Source organism: Phascolarctos cinereus, unplaced genomic scaffold (assembly GCF_003287225.1).
Source record: "Phascolarctos cinereus isolate Bilbo 61053 unplaced genomic scaffold, phaCin_HiC Scaffold_5;HRSCAF=322, whole genome shotgun sequence".
In the NCBI taxonomy this organism is placed as follows: domain Eukaryota; kingdom Metazoa; phylum Chordata; class Mammalia; order Diprotodontia; family Phascolarctidae; genus Phascolarctos; species Phascolarctos cinereus.
This window is the reverse complement of record NW_027555958.1, coordinates 355168951-355194778: the sequence shown is the minus strand read 5'-3', so window position 1 is coordinate 355194778 and position 25828 is coordinate 355168951. Positions and strand designations below refer to the sequence as shown.

Below are 25828 nucleotides of genomic sequence, written 5' to 3'. Positions count from 1 at the left end.
TATGTTTTATTTTATTTTTATTTATTGTTAAATGTTTCCCAATTACATTTTAATCTGGTTTGGCTGGGCCAACTTGGGAGTGTTTTGGGTCATACGCAGCTATGTTTTGACACCTCTGCTCTACATTTCTTATAAACAAAGATACAACCAGGTCCACCACATATTAATGTGGGGCTGCTGCTGTTTGTCCTTCGTTCTCGAAGAGGACCACGACATCAGGGAGGTGATGCCATGACATGCAAGGGAACTGGATTTAAGTGAGGGAGGGCTGTGCAAAGTCACCAGCCTCACTGTCTCCTCCACAGCCATCTAGGTCCAGTGGTCAGATATCGATCAGTACAACTGGAGATGGCCCAGGATGCAGTGGGGCACCTCGGCCTTTGCAAGCTAAGGTCTTTAACAGGTCTCAGTTAACTGAGGCAACACCCATTCAGATTAAGGCTTTAAAAAAAGAGGCAAAGAATGGCATCTTAAAAAAAAAAAGATCTGAGAGGTGAAGACCCTCAGGGTTTCTGGCCAAAACAGAAACAATTGTAATTTATGTTCATTCTGAGCCAATGGGGGTCCAAACAGTGACCAAGTAGGGCTTGGTCTGGGACCAGAGTGTTGGGGGTTAAGGCTGGTCTTTAAGAGAAAAAAACCCCCCAAAATTATTAATATTAAAATTAAAATATTAAGGTGAGGAGTGAGTTTCCTATACACAAGCTAATGTCTTCCTTCAGAAGGAAGATGTCATTAGTTAGTCTAAATCTACAACTGACCTTTGACCTACTACTTCATCTTGCCCTTTACAACATGTACACTTCTTGTTTTTTCACCCTGTATGACCCATCACTGCCTACTGTGACCTTGGTATTATGACCTCAACTCTGGAGAGTTACCTTGACTATGACAACCAAGTATCAGTACAGGGGGGAAAACTGCTGAATTTAGAGAGGACCTAGCTTCCGATTCTGACTATTCACTACTGAAGCAGCTGGACAAGTCAGTTTCCTCATCTGCAGAATGAGGGGGTTAGACTAGATAGGCTCTCAGACCTCTTCTAATTCTAACTTTGCGATCACATGAGATCCTTGCCTGTATTGCAGATTTTGAGTTTCAGGTCACTTCCAAGGCCCTCTGTACTTCGATCTCCCAATGTTGTTTTGACTCTACTAGTCTCATTCCATCTTCCCAACCTGTGTCCAGCACCATCACAGTGGCATGAAGGATTTTAGACTTCTGTTAGTCCTGGAAGAAAGGCTAAGATTTAGAATGATGCAAGTAAAGGGAAAAGGCAGAGGGAACAACATAAGAAATGACCCTGAAGGGAGAGAGTTGGCACCAACTGTTCTGGGAATAATGATGAGGCTGGTCTGGCTGAAGCAGAGGGTTTGGCCATAAGAGATGAACTACAGGAAATACAGCTCATTAGGGAAAGTGGAGCCAGATTATGAAGAAAACTGAAAGCTAGAAAGAATTGTAGACTTGATATGGCAGGCCCCAAGGAGACACTACTGTGGGTGCTTAAGGAAAGGTTACACATTTTGGGTAGTGTTTGGGATGAAATGATCTGACAGCAATCTCAGGAATTTGAGCAATCGAAGCAAAAGAGACTTCAAAACTTGGGCAAGGAGGGGGTGGGTTGCAGACTGGGAGTCTGCCAGTCCCAAATGGTGCAGTGTGAGCCTTAGATGAAATGGTATCAGCATAGCAGCTGGATCTAGGAGCCATTCTACATGTTGAGTATCTTTCAGGTATGTCAGTCAACAAGTATTTATTAAGTGGGGATGCCAGGCACTATGTTAAGTGCTGGGACAAATGTGTGGTCAGAACCCACATTATCAACCGACAAAAAGCAAAGTAAGAGTTACATCGAATGTTTAAAGGTTTTCAACTCATTCATTTATAATCACAGTCTTGCTAAATGGAATCTTCCTTAAATACCATTTTAGCTATTCTAATACATGCAGGCAGCATAATGGATAAAATGCTAGGATTGGAGTCAGGAAGGCTGGGTTCAAAACCCTAGAATTTGTCTACTAAGTCATAGGGTTGCTTATATGTTCTCAAAATATAAAAGAAAAAAAGAAAGGCAAAAAACACTGTCCCTGCCCTTAAGGAGATCACATTTCAATGAGGGAGACAACATTCAAATAGCTATGTATACACAAGATAGCCATAGTATGAACGGAAGGTAATCTTTGAGGGAAGGCACTGGTAAGGGGGAGGAAGATGGAGAGAGCTGTCATTTTTTTTTTTTTTGGTTGGTTGTCCTTCATTCTGAAAGAGGACCAAAGGACATCACTATGTTACGGTCAAGTTACAGTGTGCCTGACTGTGGCTGACCAAACCAATACAAGTTTGAAATGCTCTACCATTGGTCAGGCACAAATAGTCCATGAGAACATTTGGGGTGGATTCTCTAAATTGGCACATCTCACACTTCTTTTAAGCTACTTTAATTCTGCTTTGCTCACAGAGCACAGTCCCTTCTGTGGCGTGGGCACAACATACTGAGCAGTGTCTCCCATGTCACAAAATCAATTCCAAAGTACTTCAGAGAGATCTCGAGAATTTCCTTATATTGCTTCTTCTGACCATCATGTGAGCACTTGTCTTGTGTGAGTACTCCATGAAAAAGTCTTTTAGACAAGCATAAGTTTGGCATTCAAACAACATGGCCAGGCCGTTGGAGTTGCTCTCTCTTCAGTAGAGTTTGAATGCTTGGCAGTTTAGTTCAAGATAGGACCTCAGTGTCTGGTATCTTATCCTGCCAGGTGATCTTCAGTCTTCCTAGGTCAATTCAAATGGAAGTGACTCAGTTGGCATGGCACTGTCCAGGTTTCCCAGGCATACAACAATGAGGTCAGCACAACGGCTCTGTAGACCTTCACTTTGGTAATCTAACACCTCTTCTCTCCCATACTTTTCTTTGAAGTCCTCCAAACAACTGAGCTAACTCTGGTAATGCACGTGTCACCCTCATTATCAATGTGTACATCCCTGGAATGTTACTGCCAAGATAAGTGAACTTATCCACAGCATTCAAAACCTCTCCATTTGCTGTAAGGGATAGTTCCACATATGGGTGATGTGGGGCTGGCTGGTGGAACGCCTGTTTTCTTGGTGTTGTTAGGCCAAATTTAGCATAAGCAGTGGCGAATTGATCCATATTTTGTGGCATCTCAGCTTCAGAGGTGGCATTGTGTGGGGTGTGTTCAGGGAAGACTACTACCTGTGGTGTGAGGGCTGCTGACCCCTTTCCACCAGCTAAAAATATGGCAAAATAAAGTGACATTAATCTTTTGCTTGCTAAATACTTGGATCTCCAGATTTACAGCATAACAAAAAAGCAAATCCTTAATTCATTAAAATATATAAGCAACCCTATGACTTAGTAGACAAATCCTAAGGTTTTGAACCCAGCCTTCCTCACTCTAATCCCAGCATTTCATCCATTATGCTGCCTGCATGTATAATTAAAATGGTATTTAAGGAAGATGCCATTTAGCAGGACTCCATGGTTACAAATGAGTGATCTGGGAACTTCACTGGCTGTGTCCACAAATGTTTCTCACTCTGCACCCTGAGTTTATCATACGTCAGATGACAGGTGGCATGCTTCATTGTCAGACCTCTGGAATTGTGACTAGTCACTGGTTGATCAGAGCTCCTAAGTCTTTATTTCAGTTGATGAATGATAGATTTTGTTTCAGTCCTTGACTACGTGAATCTTTATATTTCAAGTGTTTCTTGTAAACAATATATTGATTTCTTCTTTCTCATTCATTCTGCAGTCCTCATTTTACGAATTTCATCCCATTCACAGATTTAAGATCATTGTGTATTTTCCTCCATCTTATACTTTCCTTCTCTTTGGTTCTCATCCTCTCTTTAGAAAGAAGATGGTGAGAGAGGAGTGTGTTCTAAGTTTGGTAGTCTGCTTCTGCTCCCCTGCCCAAGATCTTCTTTCCTTCACTCAGAAGTCAATCACACGTTATCTTTTCCTTTTAACTCCTTCAAGATCCACCCTCCCTAGTTTGTTTTGCTTAGGACTAATCCCTCCTTTCATGTAATCTCTGCCCCTTCTCTTGTGCTTTTTTCTCTAGTAAGCACAATGTATTCCTGTACCCAGCTATGTGTGTGTGGGTCGTCTTTCCACCTTTGACCAGTTCAGATGTGTGAGGTTAAAGGGTCAGCCACTTCCCTCATCCCCTCCTTGTTTGTATAGCCCTCTATTTAGTACATGCCAATATGACAGAGAATTTTCTTCAACCTTCCTTTCCCTGCCTAGTATATTCCTTTACAATCATTAAAACAGAACCAATTCCAGGCCCTATCTTAAAAACTCCCTCTATGACCCCAACCATAATAGAGTTCTAAGGGATATGTGTATCATTTCCTTGTATCAGAAAGTAAATAATCTATCCTTGTTTTGTCCCTTATGACTGCTCATTTATGTTTTTATCTTTTTATGCTTCTGTTGACTCTTATGTTTGTATTTCAAAGTTTTAATGCAGCTTTGTCTTTTCATCAGGAATGCTTGGAAGTACTCTCACTAAAACACCATTTCCACCCCCACCCCCACCTAGGATAATACTGCTTTGCCAGGTAGGCTATTCTTGTTAGAAGACTTTGTTTTGCTTTCTGAAATAGTGTATTTTCAAACTCTCCACTATGAATGGTGATGGCTGCTAAATCTTGTGTGATCCTGACTCTGGCTCTTTGATACTTGATTTTTTTTCTGACTGCTTATACTATTTTTCTGTTTGACCTCGGAAGCTCTGGATTTTGGTTATAATGTGCCTGGAGTTTTCCATTGGGAGTCCCCAGGAGGTGACTGGTAGATTCTATTTTCATTTTATTGTTCTATTTTTTACTTGGCCCTCTGATTCTAAGAGATTGGCTTATTTTACAATTTCTTGAAAGATGATCTTTTTTTGGTCATGGATTTCAGGTAATCCAATGGTTCTTAAAACTTTTTTTGTTTTCCAGGTCAACTGATTTTGCTGTGAGATAACTTAAATTTTCTCCTATCTTTTCAGTGTTTTGTCTTTAATAGTTCTTTTCTCATGGAGTCAGTGGCTTCTGGACCAAAGTCTAGCCCAACTTTTAGAGACTTTTCTTGGGCTGGGTTTTGTACCTCCTGTGTCAAGTTACTAATTCTATTCCCAATTCTTTGTTCCATGGCTCTCATCTCTTTTCCAATTCTTCCCTTTAGTGCTCTTATTTTGCTAATAGAAACATTAACAAACTTCTTGATTGAATCTGCATTGGTAGAAGGATAGGGCTTTGCTACACCAATGAAATCCCAGGTCTAAAAAAATAATTATGTTCCTGGAACAGTTGAAAGGGTGCTGAACCTAGGACCAAATGACCTGGATTCTAGTCACTGATCCAGCACTTACTCAGCTGGTTAAATCACTTAACTTTTCTGAACTTGTTTCCTCATCTGTAAAAAGGGATCAAAACAATTACAAGATATACAATTAATGTGTAGCATGAACTTTGAAGAAAAATTCAAGTGTTATTTTTACTTTCTTGACTTCTGTTAAGTCACCCACCCCATTTTCTGATTCTGTTCTCAGTTCCCTCATGAAGTTCTTTGAGCTTTCTGGAACACAAAAAGTGAAGACTCATTGTGTGACACATTAAACTCAATTAGCTGGAACAGAAGGACCAGTTAACCTGCCTATTAAAAAAAAAAGTTGGAGGAGACTTTCAGTCAAGTTGTAGTAAAAGATGTGTCAAGGCTCCTTCTTAAAACAGTCCTGCTTTGGAAACAATTCCTTGAGTGGTTGGACTGCACTGAAGAAAACAGAACACTGAACATCGCTTTTCTGGGGGTTATTCAAACTGGGGACAGAAATGGCAGACATGCTTCAGCCCTGGTCTAATAATAGCACAGGCCATATTTCCACACTGTTTTATCATTCTCTTCAAAGGGCCGAGGGATGCAAGTTTGTTTGATTGGGTTTCAATAAAATCCCAAGAAATGTTTGTTTAGAAGGAGTAGATGTAATTGTACTTCTACCCCAGAGGTTTAATTTGGGCACAGAAAGAAAGATAAAAGAACATTTCCTTAGATCCTATGTAACTCTGGCTTTCTACCTTTTTCTCTAGGGCATATATTTACTCTGTACAGATGTCTGTGAAGAGACAAGACAGACCCTAGTGGTTACATAGTTATCAAATGAACCATATATGTCACAACCCAAACACTAATTCCAGAGATGGAAAGATTAAACATGCAACACATGTTAAAAACAAAGCTGTTCGAAGCAATCTAATTTGAAGCCGATGGTCACAAGTTCATAGAATTTTGAGCTTGGAAGTAACTTTAGAGGAAAGTCTAGTACAATCCTCTCCAGCCCCATTTCACAGATGAAGAAACTGCAAGCCTAAAGAAGGAAGTGACTTGGTCAAGGTTACATAGGTTCTCAAGACTTCTGATTGCAAATTCAGGGCTCTTTTCCATTATGCCATGCTGAAGCTCAGTCCTGCATCCAACTCTGACCAGTAGGTCCCCACCTTACAACTGCACTGGTCATAGCCTAATTAAATCTACAAAAGACGAACTGATTTTAAAAAGCTTTCACTTTCATCCATATTATAATTCCCATCTTCCACACCTTAAATCTTGTTCTTAATCATTGACAAAATCTGAAGATGTCATGGCTGAAAGCCAACAGACCCATATGCAGAAAGGTTTCAAATTAAAGAGAACAAAGTTTACTCCTTATCTTAATGGAAGTGTTTTCCTTGCCTCTTGGAAGGAAAGTAGTATAAGTTGATTACTTATATAAAAACATACACTATATTGTACAGGCTCCTCTCCTATGATGAAATCTCTTTGAAAGGAAATAAAGATATATATATATATATACATATATATATACATACATACACACACACATATCTCTTTACATTGACAAATCATATGAAATTATTACACAGAAATAAATTTACTAAGATTTTTTTTGTTTACATTTCTTTCCATTCAAAGATGTTTTATTCACTATTCTGTTTGTCTTTATCATTTTCTTTTAATCTTCCCAACAATGTGTCATCTTTACAACCATTCAGTGAGATTATAAAATGTATCTAAATTTCATACAAACTAGAGCTGGGGAAAATGTGTGGCCAATATAATACTATGACTCAATGATCATTACAGTAATGCAAACAATACAAACTCAATTCACAGAATAGATAAACTTTAGGCTTAAACAATACTCACAAAGAACAAAAAAAAGGAGAGGGCAGGTAGTGTCCCTGTTTACCTCTACTTTAAATTATTTAGAGAAAAATGTCAAAACTTGATGGCTGCAAAATCCTTCAAGGTTGAAAACTTTTCCTTTTACCCAATCCATAATCAAGTTTCTTTTTTCTCTACCTGACCATTTCATTTAGGACCTCTTTCCTCCCCCCCCCCCGCCCCGGTTTTCCCCAGATGCTTTCCAGTTGGGGTAGCAGTTTTCTTTAGACAGTATGCTAACCCTGAAGTAGCTCCTTACCAAAGATCAGTTTCAGCTTCCAAATTTGGAAATCCAAGCCCCCTCCAAATGTGGGATTGCCTCAAAATTTACAATTTATAAAGCACTCATAGATAAATTTCATTTGATCTATTTTAGCCATGTGAGGAAGGCAGGGCAGATAATAGTTCCAGGTTACAGTGATAAGCAAATTGAGACACGGAGAAGTTTTGAGTAACTATCCAAAGTCTTAACAAATAGGGTGAGGGCCAGACCTCAGACCACTATCTTAAAACAGAACTTTTTCTAAAAAAAACTGTTCCAAAACTAAGAGGCTCCTCCGTTGGAAGGTACCTCACCCACAGTTAATAAGAGTAAAATAAATTCAATTGAAGAAAAAAGCATAAACATATAATCTATTCCATTTTGATTCTTTTACTTTCCAAAAAGGTAAAATGATTGACTGTTGCTGCACAAAGTTTCAAAGAAGTAAGGGGATCTTCAGCAGTCGTTTATGTTTACCATTTGGTATTAAGCAGCTCACATCTGAAACCATAGCCGTATCTGGGCCATCTTGAAAGGGCAAACTATCAACTGAAAATGTCAAGCTCTTCTCTGCCATACAGACATATATGACCAACACATTCTTCCACAGACCGAAATACAGAGTGTGACACCATCAGCTGAGGGATTGCCGAAGTTTTTCATACATCATTTGATCCTAAAGATGCCACACAGAGAGCAAAATAAGAAAGAACATTAGGTTACTGTTGTGGAACACTGACACTACCTGTTCTATTCTCTAACCTCATACAAGTACCTTTCCACAGGGATCCCAAGTGACCTTTAGAGTTGTTTGTGTAAAACATGGTGGTAGAAAGTTCTCTTTTGATCTAGTTAATAAAGTTTTTTGGAGAAAGTAAAATTACAAACTATACTGAGTAAGGACTGAGGGAAAGTAGCAGAAATGGTGACTGCGGCCACATATTAATAGCCAAACCAAAATGGTGTGTCCCTGGCACTGAGTTGAATCTCTGATGCTTTCTCCTTCTGCTGTATCCAATCTGATTTTGTTTTCTACTAGCACTCTGATGCTAATTTTCCACCAGAGTTCAACTACCCCAGGAGGGCAAAAATGAATATGTAACAAACTAGCTTCAGAGAGGGTAAGCAGCAGTAGTTGCCTGGAGACTCTGCCTAGTGTTCTGAGATTTTGCCTGCATGGTGTAGTGTGCCTAAACTACAGCCCTAAAGCAAAAAAAAAAGAGATTGCTCAGGGCAAGAAGTGCTAAATTATAACCCCCCACAAGGAGGTCGGAGACAACTCCCATATGCTCATTTACACTTCAATACCACATTGCCCTTTGGGCAGACACAATTCTCAGAAGCTAGAACCACTAAGTGCAATTCATGTGCAGTAAGTACACCAGTTCCTTATGATGTAGTAACTACTAGAGATTATTTGGGAACAAAGTACTCCAGAGCTAATGGAAGCACTAGTTCACTTTCCTGTTCTTGAATATGGATGTGGCTAAGTAATTGTGTCTGTAATAAAATTATCCAGATGAAGAGTGTAACTATGAAAGCAATCAATTTTAAGCAATCTCAAGGGTGCAGAGGGCTAAACTGTCAATTACATTTTCCTACTAGACTTGGCAAAGCTATAAAAAGCAGCTGTCCTGATTTTCATAAAAATATGCGGTAAAGCTTGTGGGGTGTGAAGTGGGGGAAAAGTAGGCGATGAATTAGTCTACAAATTGTAAGTCAAATTTCTGGAATAAATAACAAATAATAAATATTACATCAATTCTCATTTGTGTAGAATTTTAGACTTTTCAAATCAAAACTACCCCCACATATCACTTTCCCCAGTGGCCAATTCCACAGATTCTCCCATTCTCTTATTCACAAAAAAAAAAAAAAACAATTAACAATCATTTCTTTTCTCTCTCTCCCACACCATTCCCCACCTGACCCTTTCCACCTCCCATTAAAAAAAAAGTAAGAAAAGAACAAGAAAATACTCATAACAAGCATGCATAGTCAAGAGAGGCAAATTCCCTCACTGGTCACATCCAAAAATGTAGATCTCATTCTGATTTGGAGTCCATCTCCTCTCTGTTAGGAGGTGTGGAATCTGCTTCATCTCTAGCATTCTGGTTTGTCTTGCATTGATAAGAGCTCTGGAGTCTTTCAAAATTATTTTTCTTCATAATATTGTTGTCACTGTACAAATCACCTCACTTTGCATCAGTTCTTGGCTCATTTATTGTCATTTCATAATGTTCTTGTGGAACATTATTCTATTATGTTCACATGGAATAATTTGTTTAACCATTCTCTAGGTGGGTACTCTCTTAGTTTCCAGGTTTTTGCTATTATGAAAAGAGCTGGCATAAATATTTTTGCACATATGGGTCTTTCCTCTCTTTCCTTCCATCCCTTATTCTGATCAACTGAGGGAGCTCCACCCTCTAGGTGAATACTCTAGGTCTTAACATTAGCATTCTAGATAAAACCTTGCAACAATTTACACCAATCAATCAATATTTATTAAGCGTCTACTATGTGCCAGGCACTGCCTTAAGTGCTGGGGATGAAAAAAGAGACATATAATAATTCCTACCTTCAAGGAGCTTACAATCTAATGGAGGAGACAACATGCACCCAAATATACATAAAACAAGCTACAGACAGGATAAAAAGGAAATAATTAACAGAGAGAAGGCACTGGAATTAAGAAGGGTTGAGTAAGGCTTCCTATAGAAGATGGGATTTTAGTTGGTACTTAACCAGGAAAGAGGAGGGAAAGAATTCCAGGCATAGAAGACAGAGAGAATGCCTGGACCTGAGAGATGAAATGTCTTGTTTGTGGAATAGCCAGGAGGCTAGTGTCACTGAACTGAAGAGTACAGGTCCAGGAGTAAGAAGACTGGAAAGGTAAGAGCGGGCAAAGTTATGAAGGGCTTTGAATGACAAACGGCACTTTGTATTTGCTTCTGGAGGCATAGGAAGCTGTTGGTATTAACTGAATGGGGGTGGGGGGGTTGGGGAGTGTGTGTATGAGACACAATCAGACTTGTTAATTTTAGGAAAATTACTTTAGTGGCTGAATGGAAGATGGATTGGAGTGGGGAGAGACAGGCAGATCCATTAGTAGTCCACTGCAATAATCAAGATGTGAGATGATGAAGGCCTGCACTAGACTGGTGCCAATGTCAGAAGGAGGCATAATGGAGAGACGCTGCCAAGGTGAACGTGATAGGCCTTGGCAACAGTGTGGATGTTGGGGGGAGGGAAAGAAGAGAGAAAGTAACCCTCACCTATGACAAGTAATATACAAATACAAACTAAATAAATACAGAATAGCTAAAGAGCCCTAGCAGTTGTGAGAAATCAGGGAAGACGGACCTTGAGCTGTGTCTTAACAGACTAGAGGGATTTTATGAGGCAGAGTTGAGGGAGCATATTCCAGGCAGGGGTAGCCAATGAAAAGGCACAGAAATAGGAGGTGCAAGGTTACGAAGGGTTTTTAAAAGCTAGCCAAGTGAGGGCTTTATTTTTGAACCTCGAGGCACTAGGAGCCACCTGAGTTCACTGAGTAATGGAGTGACATGGTCAGATCTGAATTAGAGAAAAATTATTTTGGCAGCTTTGTGGAGAAGTGACTCGTATGGGGAGAAACTTTAGACGGAGACGAATCAGGAAGGCACTGTAATAATCTCAGGGAGAGGAGGTGAGGGCCTGAATTAAGTTGGCTGTTGTGTGATCAGAGAGAAGGGGTCAGATGGGAGAGATGGAGAGGAAGAAGATCAGGAGTATGTTGAATTGATTATGGAAGGGGACTGGAGAGCCTCCCTCTCTAGGACAGTGTTACCAACTCAAAAGACCAGGGACCCAGCACTTCAAAGACAAGAAATTCAGCAGATATTTAGTTTGTTTTGTATTTCCACCTAGTTTCAAAAGCTAAGTTCCATTTAACCTCCTTCCTTTGTCCTCATATGGTTAATAAAGGTATTCATTCTCTTTATATATTAACTTACCCGTAACAATCTAACCAATGCAAAGCTCTCTGAGTATGTACATGTGATGGCTAACATTCCCTGGTGGGCACAACTAGATCACAGACATTGTCTTCTCATAAATAAAGGGCTCTACTTTTTGCTACTGTGTAAGACTTGACTGAAACTGATTTTGGATATTTGATAAATTTACTAAAGTATACATCTATCCTCAAAGTAAAGTGAATTTTTTTTCTTTTTGCCACTATTGGAAAAAGTTAATGTCCCCAAAGAAGAGTTAGAGATTTCAAAGATAAGCCACAAAGAAGAATTCTAAAAATGTTCTGAAAAAAGAAACACCACTGGAATAAATGTATAGTTAGCTTAGCCATCTAAGCTCTGATATGTTTAGTAAATAAATTAGTCACTTTACTTCATTGTTAAACTTTCCAGGCAAAAGCTGTATGTCCCCCAAATCATCTCCCAGTGATATTTACAGTCAATATCTAGATTATTGGGATCATGGATTTCTCCAACCATAAACAACTTATTATAAAGGAACTGAGGGTGGGAGTAGACAGGAGAAAAATGATGACTTTGATCTGGCTGTTTTTTCTCCCAGTAATAGCTATGTTACAGAATTGCTAGGCATAGATAGCTCCTTTAGGGGGAACGTGTATGGCGAGTAGGTTGTGTGCCCAACCTCCTATAAATAATTAATGTGTTAGGGATAAAAACTCATTGTGGGTTTCATTACAGATTAATGATAAAGTCATATACCAAACATTTAGTGCCAGACCAGCCTGCTGTAGTGAAGATGTGACAGGATAGGGAAGAAACAAGGGTGACAAAACATGCTAGAATTTATCTGTCCAACAAAATCCTACATGTTAAACCATCAAGATCTAGTCTAGTTGGAAGCTTAGAAAAAAGATGGCATGGTATAATCTCTGAAATCAAACAAATATGAAAACACGTATCATATATGTCTTCTAAAATTACTTAAATCATAAGTAGTCAGCTGGTCAAGGTCCCAAAACTGGAAGAGCCTGAGTCCCACAGATTAGTATCTACAGGGAATCAATAAGATACACAGGAAGGAGCTAAGAGGAAGAAAATCTTTGCCTTATGGTATTTATCGTCTAAATTAAACAAATGGCAATGTCAGGAAGGATCTGATGAGTAAAATGACAACTCTCTGCATGTGAGATCTGTCTCAAAACAGCAACAGGCTGTGCTGGTTATAGAGGTAAATGCCATTACTGTTCACAGTTACACAGATGCCATAAGATGACATAGGGCTATAGAAGGAAACTTTTACCATGGGAGAGAAAGAATTAGTTGAGGCTGAAAGTTACCTAGAGAAAGGGGCACTTTACCCAGTTCACAACAGTGTGGGGGCCAGTACTGCTCAATAGACTCTGTAATAGGACATCAAGCCTTTTTCTTTAGTTGGTTTTTAGGGACAGAGGAAGTGTACAATATTACTCAATTTCTACAGATAAAAAAAGCATTAGGCCTTTCCCTCAAATCAAATAAAAAGGGAAAATGACTCATATGAAGTCAAGTAAAATCCCATATGCATAGCAGCTTTTTTTTTTTGAAAACTAAGGAGATGCCAACCAATAAAGAAATGGCTGAACAAATGACGGTAAATGAATGTGATAGAATATTATTATGCCATAAGAAATGATAAAAGGGATGGTTTCAGGGAATTCTGGAAAGACTAGTATGGACTGATACACAGTGAAACTAGCAGATCCAGAACAATTTACAAATGACAACATTGTAAAAACAGACAAACTCTGAGATCTCTGATCAACACAAAAACCACTTATGATTTTACAGTACTAATGATGAAGAATATTACCTACCTCCTGACTAAGATGATACATTCAATATGGAGAATGAGATACATTCCTGGATGTGGACAATGTGGGAATTTGTTTTGACTATGTGTGTATATACTACAAGGGTTTAGGTTTTGTTTTTCTTTTTTTTTCCTCTAGAGGGGAAGGGAATGAGAAAAAAACAAGTATCTGTTAATTGAAAAAGTTTTTTTGAAAAATTTTACAAAAAGGCATGTGGAGAGAGGGAGCAGTGAGAGGGCCTCCACATGACATCTCTCGTCTGTGTGGCTTTGTACAGGTAGTCCCCTTGGCTGGAATGGTTTCCATCTCCTCAAGTCTGGCTCAAAGAATTTCTAGCTTCCTTCCCAGTTTATGTGAGGACCTACAGGAAGCCTGTTGTGATCCACTACTTGCTAGTGACTTCCCTCCCACATTTTCTTTGTGATCTTCTATTTTCAATTTTCCAAATCTTGTTCTCCTCCCCACCCCAAAAGAATGTAAATTTCTTGAGGTAGGGACTGTTTATTTTTGCCTCACGGTGCCTGGAACACAGATGCTTAAAAATGGTTGCATCTTAGTGCAATCTCTTAAATGAGAAGGAAGAAATTTCCTGGCCTGGAGTCTGGAAGACCCATCTTCCTGAGTTCAAATCTGGCCTCAGACTCTTATTAGTTGTGTGACCCTGGGCAAGTCATTTAACCCCGTTTGTCTCAGATTTCCCCTATGTAAAATGAGCTGGAGAAAACTCCAAATTGGGTCACAAAGATTCAGACATGACTGAAACGACTGAATGACCACAGACGGTGAGAAGGAAATTCCAGGAATAGGAAAGGAGGAGATTCCAGCATGAACAAGCACAGGAGGAGTTAAGAAACTGTAGGGTGTGTATTGGGGATAATAAATATCTCAGCTGACTAGAATATTGAGAAAAGGACAGCTAACTTGTTACCAGGTTGTACAAGGCCTCGAATGACTACCTAGCCATACAGTATCTGCTCCTGCTGAAGTATGGAGCAGACCATAAGCAATCTATTCTATGTAATTGTTATGGATTTTGAAATAAGCCTTTTTTTTTTCCTTGGTGAGGGCAATTGGGGTTAAGTGACTTGCCCAGAGTCACACAGCTAGTGAGTGTTATATGTCTGAGGCTGGATTTGAACTCAGGTGCCCCTGACTCCAGGGCCGGTGCTCTATCCACTGTACCACCTAGCTGCCCCAAAATAAGACTTTTCAATCAGTTATCAGAGTGAGGGAAAATTTGAAGCTAGAAGTGATAAACAGTTAATGATTTAAAAACATGTTATCTTGGCCAAGAAACATTATAATTTGTGAATTCTATCCAAGAAGACTGGAAACAATAAGATGCTCTAGTGAACATGGATTCCCTAAAAGAATCCAATTCAGATCCATCTTTGTATAAGGATATCATCCCCTTTGTAATCTTTGCAAGAACTGGTTTCATTTTATAACAAGTCTTTCTATTTCATTTATTACAAATAGAACACACCAAGAATCAGAAGTGAACATTCAAAACCTGACATCTGATATGAGGAAGGGAAAAAAAAGCATCATAGTAATTTCTTAACCTCATTCTCGTCAAAAGGTGAAGATATTATTTCTACTTCATTCAAACGAACATGTAAGTAACTAAAGTTTTCTAACCAATGCACAGCTTAACTTTAATAAAACCTGGCTGTGATAAGAATCCATTAGGGTAAGAAGTATGGGGTCCAACAGATGCTTGAATGGAAACTTATTTAAGTTCTTGCAAGTTGTTTGGTTAATTTTTTTTTAATTTTGTATTCAACTATTGAATGTCAGCACTGGAAAAGACATGAAAAATAATTTCATGGATGATAAAACAGGAGAATATTTTTCTTCAGTTTGTTCCCAATTCCACTGATAACTTGACAACTTTATTTTGCCACAGGAATGTCTGCTTCAGTTTCTATCCTAACTTATCCAAAGCCTGAAGTCTCCTGACTCTAGAAGTAGTATTACTGGATTTTTTACTTTCATGTAGCAGTTTGGTATTCTCTAGGAAAAGGGATGGCATGTTGAAGATAGGCCTGAAATGGCTCCAATTCTGTTCCCTTTTTTACAAAGAGGGCATTTCTTACCTCTTTTGATGTAGAAGGTTTCACTTTCTTAAACGCTTCTTCAAAGTGCTCCTGTCTAACTTTGACTTCTCCTATGGAGAAAACATACATACACAGCCTAATTCATTATTTGATCTGCTGGCTTAGAATAACAGAATGTTAGAGCTTAGAGTTCATTGAGTCCAATGCCCTGATTTTATAGATAAGGAAACAGGCCTCTGAAGAAGAAGTCATTTCATTAGCTAGGACTGGAATCCAGATTTGCTGAACTGCCACATTACTGCTCTTTCCACTGTGCCATGCTGCCTCTTTTACTGAACATGATTTAATAATCTAATTCTCAAGGGCAGATTAACTCAAAGAGAATATCACACTACCAAACAAAAGAGCATAATCACCCTAAAAGGGGCACCCTTTCATATATTTTTTATGCATCACGCACCCTTTTTCTTAAAAAGAAAGTAACATTCTATGTAGAATAAGACTTTTTACTTGTAGATCTCCTATGACAACTGACATGAAAGCCTGGCCATTAGGCTAACAAGTTTTCAGTTTATGGATGGAGAAGGATCAATACTGTAGTTGTAACAGAGGAAAGTGGAATGAAAATTAAGAAAGCCAGGTACCCTCTGATTAAGTCAAAGACAGCCAAGTCTCTCTTACATATTTTCTTTCATTTATACAGATTTAGAGAGACTGAACTTCCCTTCACTAATTTATTAATCTCCTCTAAGTTTCACAAGAGCTACACTGCTTTAGTTTCTCATAATACAGTATTCATTTATCAAAATTATAATCTATATGTTAAGATTCCCATTCACTATGAACTTCCAGTTTCTGTGTCACAAAAACATTCATGTCTTGTTTCATTTTTTCCTCACAATCTTATAAGGATAGGTGCTATTAGTCCTGTTTGTCCTCAGTTGCTTTAGCCTTCAGGCTCAGTACAGTAAGCCAGAGTATCAGATACCTGTGACCTCTACATTCCACTGTGAGTTTGCACAATGGAAAATCTGCAACAATCAGTGGAAAAAGGCTTGTAAAATGATCAATCCCATTTCCTTGCAGATATGTAAACACTCTATTCAAGATGACTTTCTTCTGTTATAAATATTTTCTATTTTATGAAGCAAATTTCAGTATATGTTAAAACATTTACCATGGCCGCCTACTCTACATCAGATATTTTGTTTTATTCTTTTTGGTTTAGACCAGTGACTTCATCCTTGTAGAACTCCTGTTGTGGAAACCTTCTCCACTGATGCAGATTCACCACTGTTTGTAATTTGTAGTCTCAGAGGTACCTGAGGAACTGAAAGGCCTAGAGATTTATCCAAGGTCACACAGCTAGTATATGTCTGAGGTCAGACTTTAATCTAGACCTTTCTCATTCAAAAGACAGACCAACCTGCTTCTCAAGTAAGGTACAGAGACTCAGAAGAGTTTCTAAAGAATTCTCTTAAGTAATATGGTTTATATTTGAAGCAGCTGATGATAGCAAAATAAAGCAAGTATTGTATGTAAACTAACTCAGACCCTGATAGAGAAGGGAAACTTTTAACTCATTTCTAAAAAGAATAAAATGGAAAGTTTCTCTTGAGCAAGATCCTCATACCAGAAGTTTTTATACTTCTTGTCTGTGGAGAGGCTTTGTGTGACTTTCTCTTAAAGTTTTAGCCTCCCAAGAGAGATGAAAGATGAAATTAGGGACATTATGTCAGAAGAAGTTTCCAAATGAGAACAGTCATTGGAATGAGTCTCTAAACTGAATTATGTATAGTCAAGTAAAAAATAAACTACAAAGCCTAAGATAAAAGTAACAGGATGTAGAAAAGGACATTCATTTATGCCTAGAAGATTAGTATTGAAATAAGATGACCTGGGAAAGTTAAGTTTTAGTAAGATTGCTATCAAATTGTTTCTTGGACTATTTAAAAAGTTACTTTAAAGCTAAAGGAATGGGGAAAGTTATGTGGTGCAGCGGATAGATAGAGCACCAGCCATGGAGTCAGGAGGACCTGAATTCAAATTCGGCCTCAGACACTTAAGGCTCACTAGCTGTGTGATTCTGGGCAAGTCACTTAACCCCACTGCCTAACCAAATAAAATAAAATAAATAAAACTAGAGGAATATCTTCCACCAAAGTAGATCTCAATCTTTATAAACTGTAGTTATAGGACATTCAGATTGTTTTTCTAAAGGAAATGAGCAGTGAAAATACAATTAGGATTTTCCCTCCACTGGTTAAGTAAATCCTTAAGAAGACTTAAAAGATTTTTTTTTAAAAGGTATCATAGATTCAGTATGTAAATGTCATGCCCTTTCACGCTAAAAGTGAAAGGAACTAAAAAGGAAGCAGTTTTACTCAACTGGCTGAAGAATGAATGATCAGAAAACTGTGGTTCTCTCCAGAACTGGTTTATCAGTCACTAAAATAAGACTGCTTTCTAGATCAGTTTTAAATAATATCATCATAAAAATGTCAGTTTTAATGTCATAGTTATAGAGCTAATACAACCAGATTTTCATACCAATAGGAATTCTTCCTCTGAAGAGATTTCCTAACAATAAAAATTAAGATGGAACTGAGAGGCCTAAAGATATGCTTACCTTTTAAAAAAAAATTTTATTAATTAATTTCATTTATCAACAATCACTTCCATATACTTTTGAGTTGAAAATTCTTCTCCCCCTTCCTCCCCTCTACCCACCCCAAGACGGCACACAATCTGATATAGGCTTTACATTTACATACCCATTAAACATATTTTCACATTAGTGAAGTTGTAAGTAAAAATTAAAATCAATAGGAGGAACCATCAGAAAGATGAAACAAAACTCAACACAAGGTAAAAATAAGTGATAGCAATTCGACTTCCATAGTTCTTTCTTTGGATGTGGACAGCATTTTCCATTCTGAGGCCTCTGGAGATGTCTTAGATCCTCGTAATGCTGAGAAGGGTTCAGTTTAAGAATCTTAGTCATGGCATAATGTGGCTGTTATTGTGTACAAAGTCCTCTTGGTTCTGCTCACTTCACTCAGCATCAGACCATATAAGTCTTTCCAGGTTTTTCTGAAGTCAGCCTGTTCATCATTTCTTATAGCACAACAGTATTCCATTACATTCATATGCTTACCTTTTTTATTACCACTCTTGTGACTTGCCATTTCCTGTCTCAAAACACAGATGGAAGCTTCTCGTATCAGAAGATAAAGATCGGCACCACTGCAGCACAGAGAAATAGGTGCTTAGGTGATTGTCTTTATTCATCTTATTGCCTGAAATTATCACATACACTGGAAATTGCAAAATGGAGAATATTTCTGACAGAGGCAAAAAAATCACATGTTGATCAAAAACACTTCAAACTAAATAGTCACGGAAGGAATTGACCAAAGAGAACAGAATGAACTGGCTAAGAGTGGAAGGAAGGTAATTGAGCTTTTTTTAGAATCCTTTTCCAACTCTTCTTAAAGTTAGAAAATGAATCAATCATCCTATCTAATTACAGAACTTATATTATTTATATCTACATTTGATATTCAAATGCTATTTATATTCTGAAAAGACAAGAACTAAACAACCAACTTTTAAGTTCTAGATGCAGAAGCACAAAAAGACATGTTAATTCAGTCAACACTAAAATTTACAGCTATTCTTTATGATTTAGAAACATTGCTCAGAAGTTTATATCTCAAAGTATCTGCAGTGAAAAAGCAGAGTTGGTGTGATGAATTCTTAGCCCTAGATTAGTTAATGGCTTTATTTCTCATGGATTTGGAAATTTTATAAGCAATGTAAATATCTCTTTTGCATCCATACAATCCATGACTGGCATACCTACCAAATGTGGAAAATGACATACATATCAAATGTTTGAAGTGGAGAGAATACAAATACTGAGAAGCCTCTGATGTGCTCTGTTCAGGCAAAGTGAATCTCAAATTTACAAGCTCAAGCAGACATTAACTATTTAAGCAAGACATAGAAAGCTGACAAGACTTTGCCCATTTTATTAATTTTAAAAAAACATTCTGGTACAAGATTAACTTGTTATACTCAATTAAATTGTTCTACTCCTGGCCAACAGAAACAGCAAATACTGTTTTGCCTGTATTAAAGGCTTTAAAAAATTTGTAAAACTTAAGAAGAAATGATTGCTTTGACAAAGAGCTTAGTTACTGAAAGACCCCAGTTCTTCTTTGTCACGCAATGATCCCTAGATGAAAAAGAACTTCATTTTAGCCACAAAACTTATTTACTATATAAGGTTGAAGGCCTGCTTATTAAATACACAAAGCTAAAAAACCCTCAAAAAATACTTAAGAAATATTAATTTGGGGGAGTGCAATTAAGGAATTTTATGCTAATAATATACTGTTTTTTTAATCCCTCCCACCAACTTTCCCCATATATGGCAGTTGTTATTATCTGTCATCAAGACTACCTTAGCTACTTATTAGAAAAGAAACAAGATTTTATTACGGCACCAAAATCTTGCTCAGATTTGCCAAGTGAAGTCAAGTAGGGGAAAGGATATAAGTGCTTAGAAAGATTAGTGAAGCTCAGCCCCAATACTAGAAAACAGCTATGTTCTGTCTGTGTAGCACTCATTTCCCCATTTCATTTTCATATGCAAAAGAGATATTTACATTGCTTATAAAATTTCCAAATCCATGAGAAATAAAGCCATTAACTAATCTAGGGCTAAGAATTCATCACACCAACTCTCCTTTTTCACTGGAGATACTTTGAGATATAAACTTCTGAGCAATGTTTCTAAATCATAAAGAATAGCTGTAAATTTCAGTGTTGACTGAAATTAACATGTCTTTTTGTGCTCCTGCATCTAGAAATAATTAACATAAATATATTTTAAAAGCAAAGGTAGACTGTCTGAATATTAGTTTACATAACATTTTCTAATCACACAACATAATTTCTGGTATTTTTACTGCATGTTAAGGAGTATAATATTTGATTTAAAAAATTTATCAGTATTCTTCTGTTAAGTAGAACTGTGAAGATAAAATAACTATTACAAAATACACTGGCAACAGTGTTAAAAGTCAAACATTTTAATAGGTGTGAGAAGTATGGAAATCTGAGTAAATTCTGTAAATCTTATCCTTGACGTGTTACAGTCCTAATTTATTCACACTTCATTTCTTATATCCATAAATTAAAGCCAAAAAAAGGCTAATAATAAAAATAGGAAAGCCTATTTGGTGAATAATTCAACCAACAGTAGTCCAGTAGGCTGCTGTCTGTGAAAAATTTCAGTATTCCTATTCACTTGAACAATTTGGCAGTCATCTATATCTTCTTTTATACGTTAGCAGAAAGGATAAACAGGACAGACAGAACTTGTGCAGAGTGGAAACAAAGAAAAGGTAGTTTAGGAATTAAAGGTCAGAAGATGAAATTGCACATTCACAGTAATACACATTTCAGTATCTCACCAAGAACATTCCTTTTTTTTAAACTGGAGGAAAACAATAAACACTTACGAGAAGTAGTCACATCGAGGGTCGTAAGCAATAGCCTCTAGGCTGACAGAAATATCCAGGGGAGGTATGGTTCCATTCTAAATGGAAAAGAGAGAAATGGACACTTTTCAGTGGGGTTCTGAAGGAATGCCCTTTTGACAGAGTGTATTCATTGTATAATGGTAACCGACAACGGATGGTACCAAAATATTTTAAATGCTTTATTTACAAAGACACAAGGTTCAGAAATGGGTGATGAGCTCTATACAATCTAAGGGAAAATAATCCATACTCATGAATATTAAAGAATTTTGACGCTATTCAAGGAAAAAAAACCAATTCTAACCACAAGTGAAAACAGGTATGCATTTTCTCTATATGGCTAACTTTGGTATTACTAACATGGCATAATGACAAGAATACTAGACTGGGACTTAGGAAAACTTGGGTTTATGCCCCATCTCTATCACTTATACTAGCTGTATGAGCAAGAGAAGGCATTTAATTTCCCTAGGGGTGTTTCTCAAATCTATAAAATCTCTACCTTCTGTATATAATTCATAGGGTTGTTGTGAACACCAAAGAATAAATGTAAAGACACTCTGAAAATCTTAAAGTGATAGATATGTTAATGTAAATTCTCATTTAATTTTACAAGCTGAAGAGGCATCAACAGGAAACTAAGTGGGTGCCCATCTATTAGGAAATGGATAAACAAAGTACCTATTATGTGCCAAGTGCTGGTGATACAGAGAAAAGCAAAAGATAGTCCCTGCCCTTGAGAAGCTCACAATTTAAAATCCAAGATTTTTTTTTGTCCCCAAAAGAACAAATCACTTAAATAGTTAATGTTGGGAGGGCTACAGGAAGACAGACAAACTAATACACAGTTAGTGAAACTGTGAACTGGTCTAACCATTCTGGAACCAGTTTGGAATTATGCTAAAACAAAAATGACTACATGTTCACATCCTTAGACACAAAAATCCCACTACTAGATACATACCTCAATGAGCTCAAAGCCAGAAAGAAAAGTCCCAGAATACCAAAATATTGACAGTAGCACTTTTTGTGGTATCAAAGAATTGGAAATAACTTAATGACAAAAAACAAACAATCCCAAGATGAGATGGAAGTGAACTGACAGAGTAAGTAGGCATAACCAGGAAAACAACATACTGAACGTTGTACTGAATATTGTGTAACTGTAATAAGCAAGCCTAGCTCCAGAGAACATTAAAGAATACGTCCTCATCCTTCACTGTCCAGGAGTGGAATATTACACAGCCTGTCAGATGTGGTCAATGGGTTGGATGGTTTTGTCAAACTACTTTTTATTTCCTCTTTCTTTTTAAATCTTCATTACAATGGAAGACTTGGTGGGAGGGGAAAGATGGGAAAGGACAGATTCAGAAAGGAATATGATGCTTCACTTTTTTGATATTTTTTAAAGTAAAATTTTATTGAGATGCTTTTATATCACCTACATTTCCCAATGTAACTCCCCTCTAAAACCCATCCAGAGAATGGTCCCCTATAACAAAGTATTATGAGAAAAAACAATCCAGTAAGCCATCAAAAAATTCTGATATTATATTATTCTTTCCATTTATGTTTCTGCACTCACTGCACACATTTTCTTCCTGGCTGTGATTACTTTACTCTGCAACAGTTAATAGAAATCTTTTCCTGCTTCTTTGTATCCATATGCAGTATTTTATAATAAGTTATGTTCCTTTACAATAATGTACCACTACTTGTTTGATCATTCTGCAATGAATGGATCTCTTAATTTGCTTTCAGTTTCTTGCTATTATAAATATTTTGGTACATATGAATCCATTCATTTTATCACTGAATTTGGGATGTGAAAGGCATCAATTAAAAAAAAGAATGCTACTACACAGAAAAATGTTACAAAACCAGGTTTTTAATCCTGATATTGAAAGGCAGCATTAAATAACAGCGTACAAAATTCAATTCAGTGGTTTAAGACTCCAGACATGTATGAGGAGCCTAGTTCTGCTACTCCTTTGGTAAAATTCTCACTAATTTCCATTATGTTCAGACACATGTAATATTACATTTAGACTTCTCAAGGAAACACTATCTAATGAAGTTCTTTTAGTCTGTTTAGGTACCATTATCAAACATTAAAATCTAAACAATAAGCTAGCTAATTCATCCTAATTTTGATTAACTGATTTTGAGCCTGGGAAAATGGAAATTCAAACTTTCTCAATTCTGAAAAATACTTCAAGCTCCAAGCTAGACAGTTATAGAAAGAAAAAGCTTGGATGTTGCTTTCCACTACTATTTTTAAAATTACATAGATTACTGCCTAAATTATGATGATCTACCCAAAACAGAGGCTTTTTACAAACAGTAAACATGATTTCCTTTACTCACCTTTGTGATAGTTTTCAAGATGGCAAAACGATCAGCAGGGGATGGCAAACCCACAAAAAGGGTTTTATCCAGCCGGCCGGGACGAAGGATGGCCCGGTCAATAGAATCTAGTAAGAAAATGCAAATACTAATAAAAACAGTTTCCATGAAAGGTAAAAGAACTACTCTGTCTCATTTTTGGATTTTAGGTTTCATAGAAATATCTGCCAAACATGAGGCCTTTTATTCACTGTAAGTGGCTGTGGCTATTAGTTTCTTATGCTTTTTAAATCACAGTATGGAAATAAAATTTGCAAAAAAAAATTGGTTTCTTATACATGTGGGAATTTGTTAGCCATGAGGGATAGGAATGAGTGGCAGATACAATTGAGATACTACTTTCTAAGCAATAAACACCACTCTATAGCTCAAAATGAGTTCATAATTTAGATATAAAGGGTAACAAAGGATAAAGGAAGAAATTACCTATTAGACCGATTTATAGATAATGGCAGAGTTCATGACCAAAATAAGCTAGATAGCTTTACAGGAGGTAAAGGGGGTAATTCTGATTACATAAAATTAAAGTTTTTACACAATCCAAATCAGTTTAGCTAAAATTAGAAGAGAAGCAAGAAACTGGGAAAAAAAATCTTTGCAACAAGTGTCTCTGATTAAGGTCTCATTTCAAAGATATACAGGAACTGAGTTTAATTGAAAATAAGAGCCATTCTCCATATGATAACTAGTCAAAGGATATGAATAGTCATTTTTCAAAGAAGAAATCTAAGTTATCAACAGCAATATGAAAAAATGTTCTAAATCACTAATAACTACAGAAAAGCAAATTAAAACAACTCTGAGGTACCACTGCACACCCATCAGATTGGTTATATTGACAAAAAAGGAAAATGACAAATATTGACGTGGCTGTGGGAAAACAGATAAATTAATAATGTACTGTTGATGGAACTGTTAACTGGTCCAGCTATTTTGGAAAGCAATTTGGAACTATGCCAAAAAGCCATTAAATGTGCATACTTTTTGTCCAATGACTCGGCTGCTGAGTCTATACCCCAAAGAGATCAAAGAAAAAGAAAAAGGACCCATACGTAGAAAAATGGGCAGCTAAGTGTGGCACAGTGGATAGAGTGCTAGGTATGGAATCAGGAAGACCTAGTTTAAATGGGGCCTCAGACACTTAATAGATGTGTGACCCCAAGTCACTTAACCCTGTTTGCCTCAATTTCCTCATCTGTAAAATGAACTAGAGAAGGAAATGGTAAATCACTCCAGTATCTTTGTTGAGAAAACCCCAAACAGAGTTACAAAGAGTCAGACACAACTGAAATGACTGAACAGCAACAGTTAATTAAAAAAAACCCATAAACATATAAGGTTTCCTAAGTCAATCTATAAAGTGGGGGCATACCAAGTACTGTACTTGTTATGCTTACCTCACAGAGTTGTAAAAATCAGATGAAATTACGTATGTGAAAAAGCTTTAACAGCAGATAGTGGGAAACATGTCTTGTGTGAGAAACAAAAGGTATTAACAGAACCTTCTTTAAAAATTGCTTTAATGTTTAAAGCTACTTGCCATTTGAAAGGAGAGGAAGAGAAAGGAAGAGATAAATAGAAGGAGAGGATGAAAAATTTAGGTGGTGAGTTTAATCCTTTGCTTCGCTTAGTAACAATGAACTTCAGCACATCATTAACCAAATTCATTTATTTATTTATTAAATACCCGCAGTGTAAAGAGATACAAAATTTGAATAAGACAAGGTTTCTGCCCCTAGGGAGTTTATTGTCTAATGGGGGTAGGTCAAATACATAAAGAATATTAAAAGCATTTAAAAATATAAAAATATGCTACAGAATCATAGCTTTAATGTTCAAAGACCTCAGAGGTCATCTCATCTAATCCTATTTAATTTCACATATGAGGAAATTAAGGCCCAGAATACTCACTTGGTCAGATAACTACTAAGTTCTAACACAGGTTCACTGACTTCAAATCAGTTCATAACAGGCAGTATCCACTGTACTATACTGTTTCAGAGAAGTCCAAGTATAGCCTTATGTGAAGCTTGAGGGAGGAGAATATCATTGCTGATACAAGAGGGGTAGGTGAAGATTGGGGCAGGCTTCCTACAAGAGGTGGCATTTGTACTGGGGTTTAAAGGATGGATAAATATTTTAAAAGCTAGTAGCGACGAGGGTGGGGATTGTGTGAAGGATGGCATTCAAGGTACAAGGACCATCATGGACAGAGGTATGGAAACTGTAAAACATAAAGCATGTACAAGTAATAAGCTGAGTTTGGCAAGAGTACAGAGCACATACACAGGAGAAGTAAGATTTTTAGGACAAGAAAGTAGGATTGTTTAAGATTGCAGAGAGCCCTAAATGCTAGGCAAAGGAGTCTGAATTTTATTCCACTAATAGGGTTTTGATTGTCTAGTTTAATAAAGGAAGAACAATTATCCCAGTACTTTGAATAGAGTAGGATATTAATAAAAGTTTGTTGACCCGAATAAA

At 37.1% G+C, this 25828-nt stretch overlaps 1 protein-coding gene across 2 annotated transcripts in view; it reads right to left on the bottom strand.

Moving 5' to 3' along the window:
- The window catches only part of NVL (nuclear VCP like), a 105437-nt gene continuing 79609 nt past the window's right edge, over positions 1-25828 (bottom strand). Inside the window, exons 19-23 of one of the 2 annotated variants that reach the window (XM_078156295.1) lie at positions 23309-23415; positions 20921-20997; positions 18547-18635; positions 15429-15499; positions 1-1230 (exon numbers count right to left, since the gene is read on the bottom strand). In XM_078156295.1, coding sequence (XP_078012421.1) covers positions 1225-1230; positions 15429-15499; positions 18547-18635; positions 20921-20997; positions 23309-23415 — 350 coding nt within the window. In that variant the 3' untranslated portion in view covers positions 1-1224. Of the gene's footprint in view, positions 1231-6923; positions 8179-15428; positions 15500-18546; positions 18636-20920; positions 20998-23308; positions 23416-25828 lie in introns of those variants that run through there. The other variant, XM_020982180.1, reaches the window with a different exon arrangement.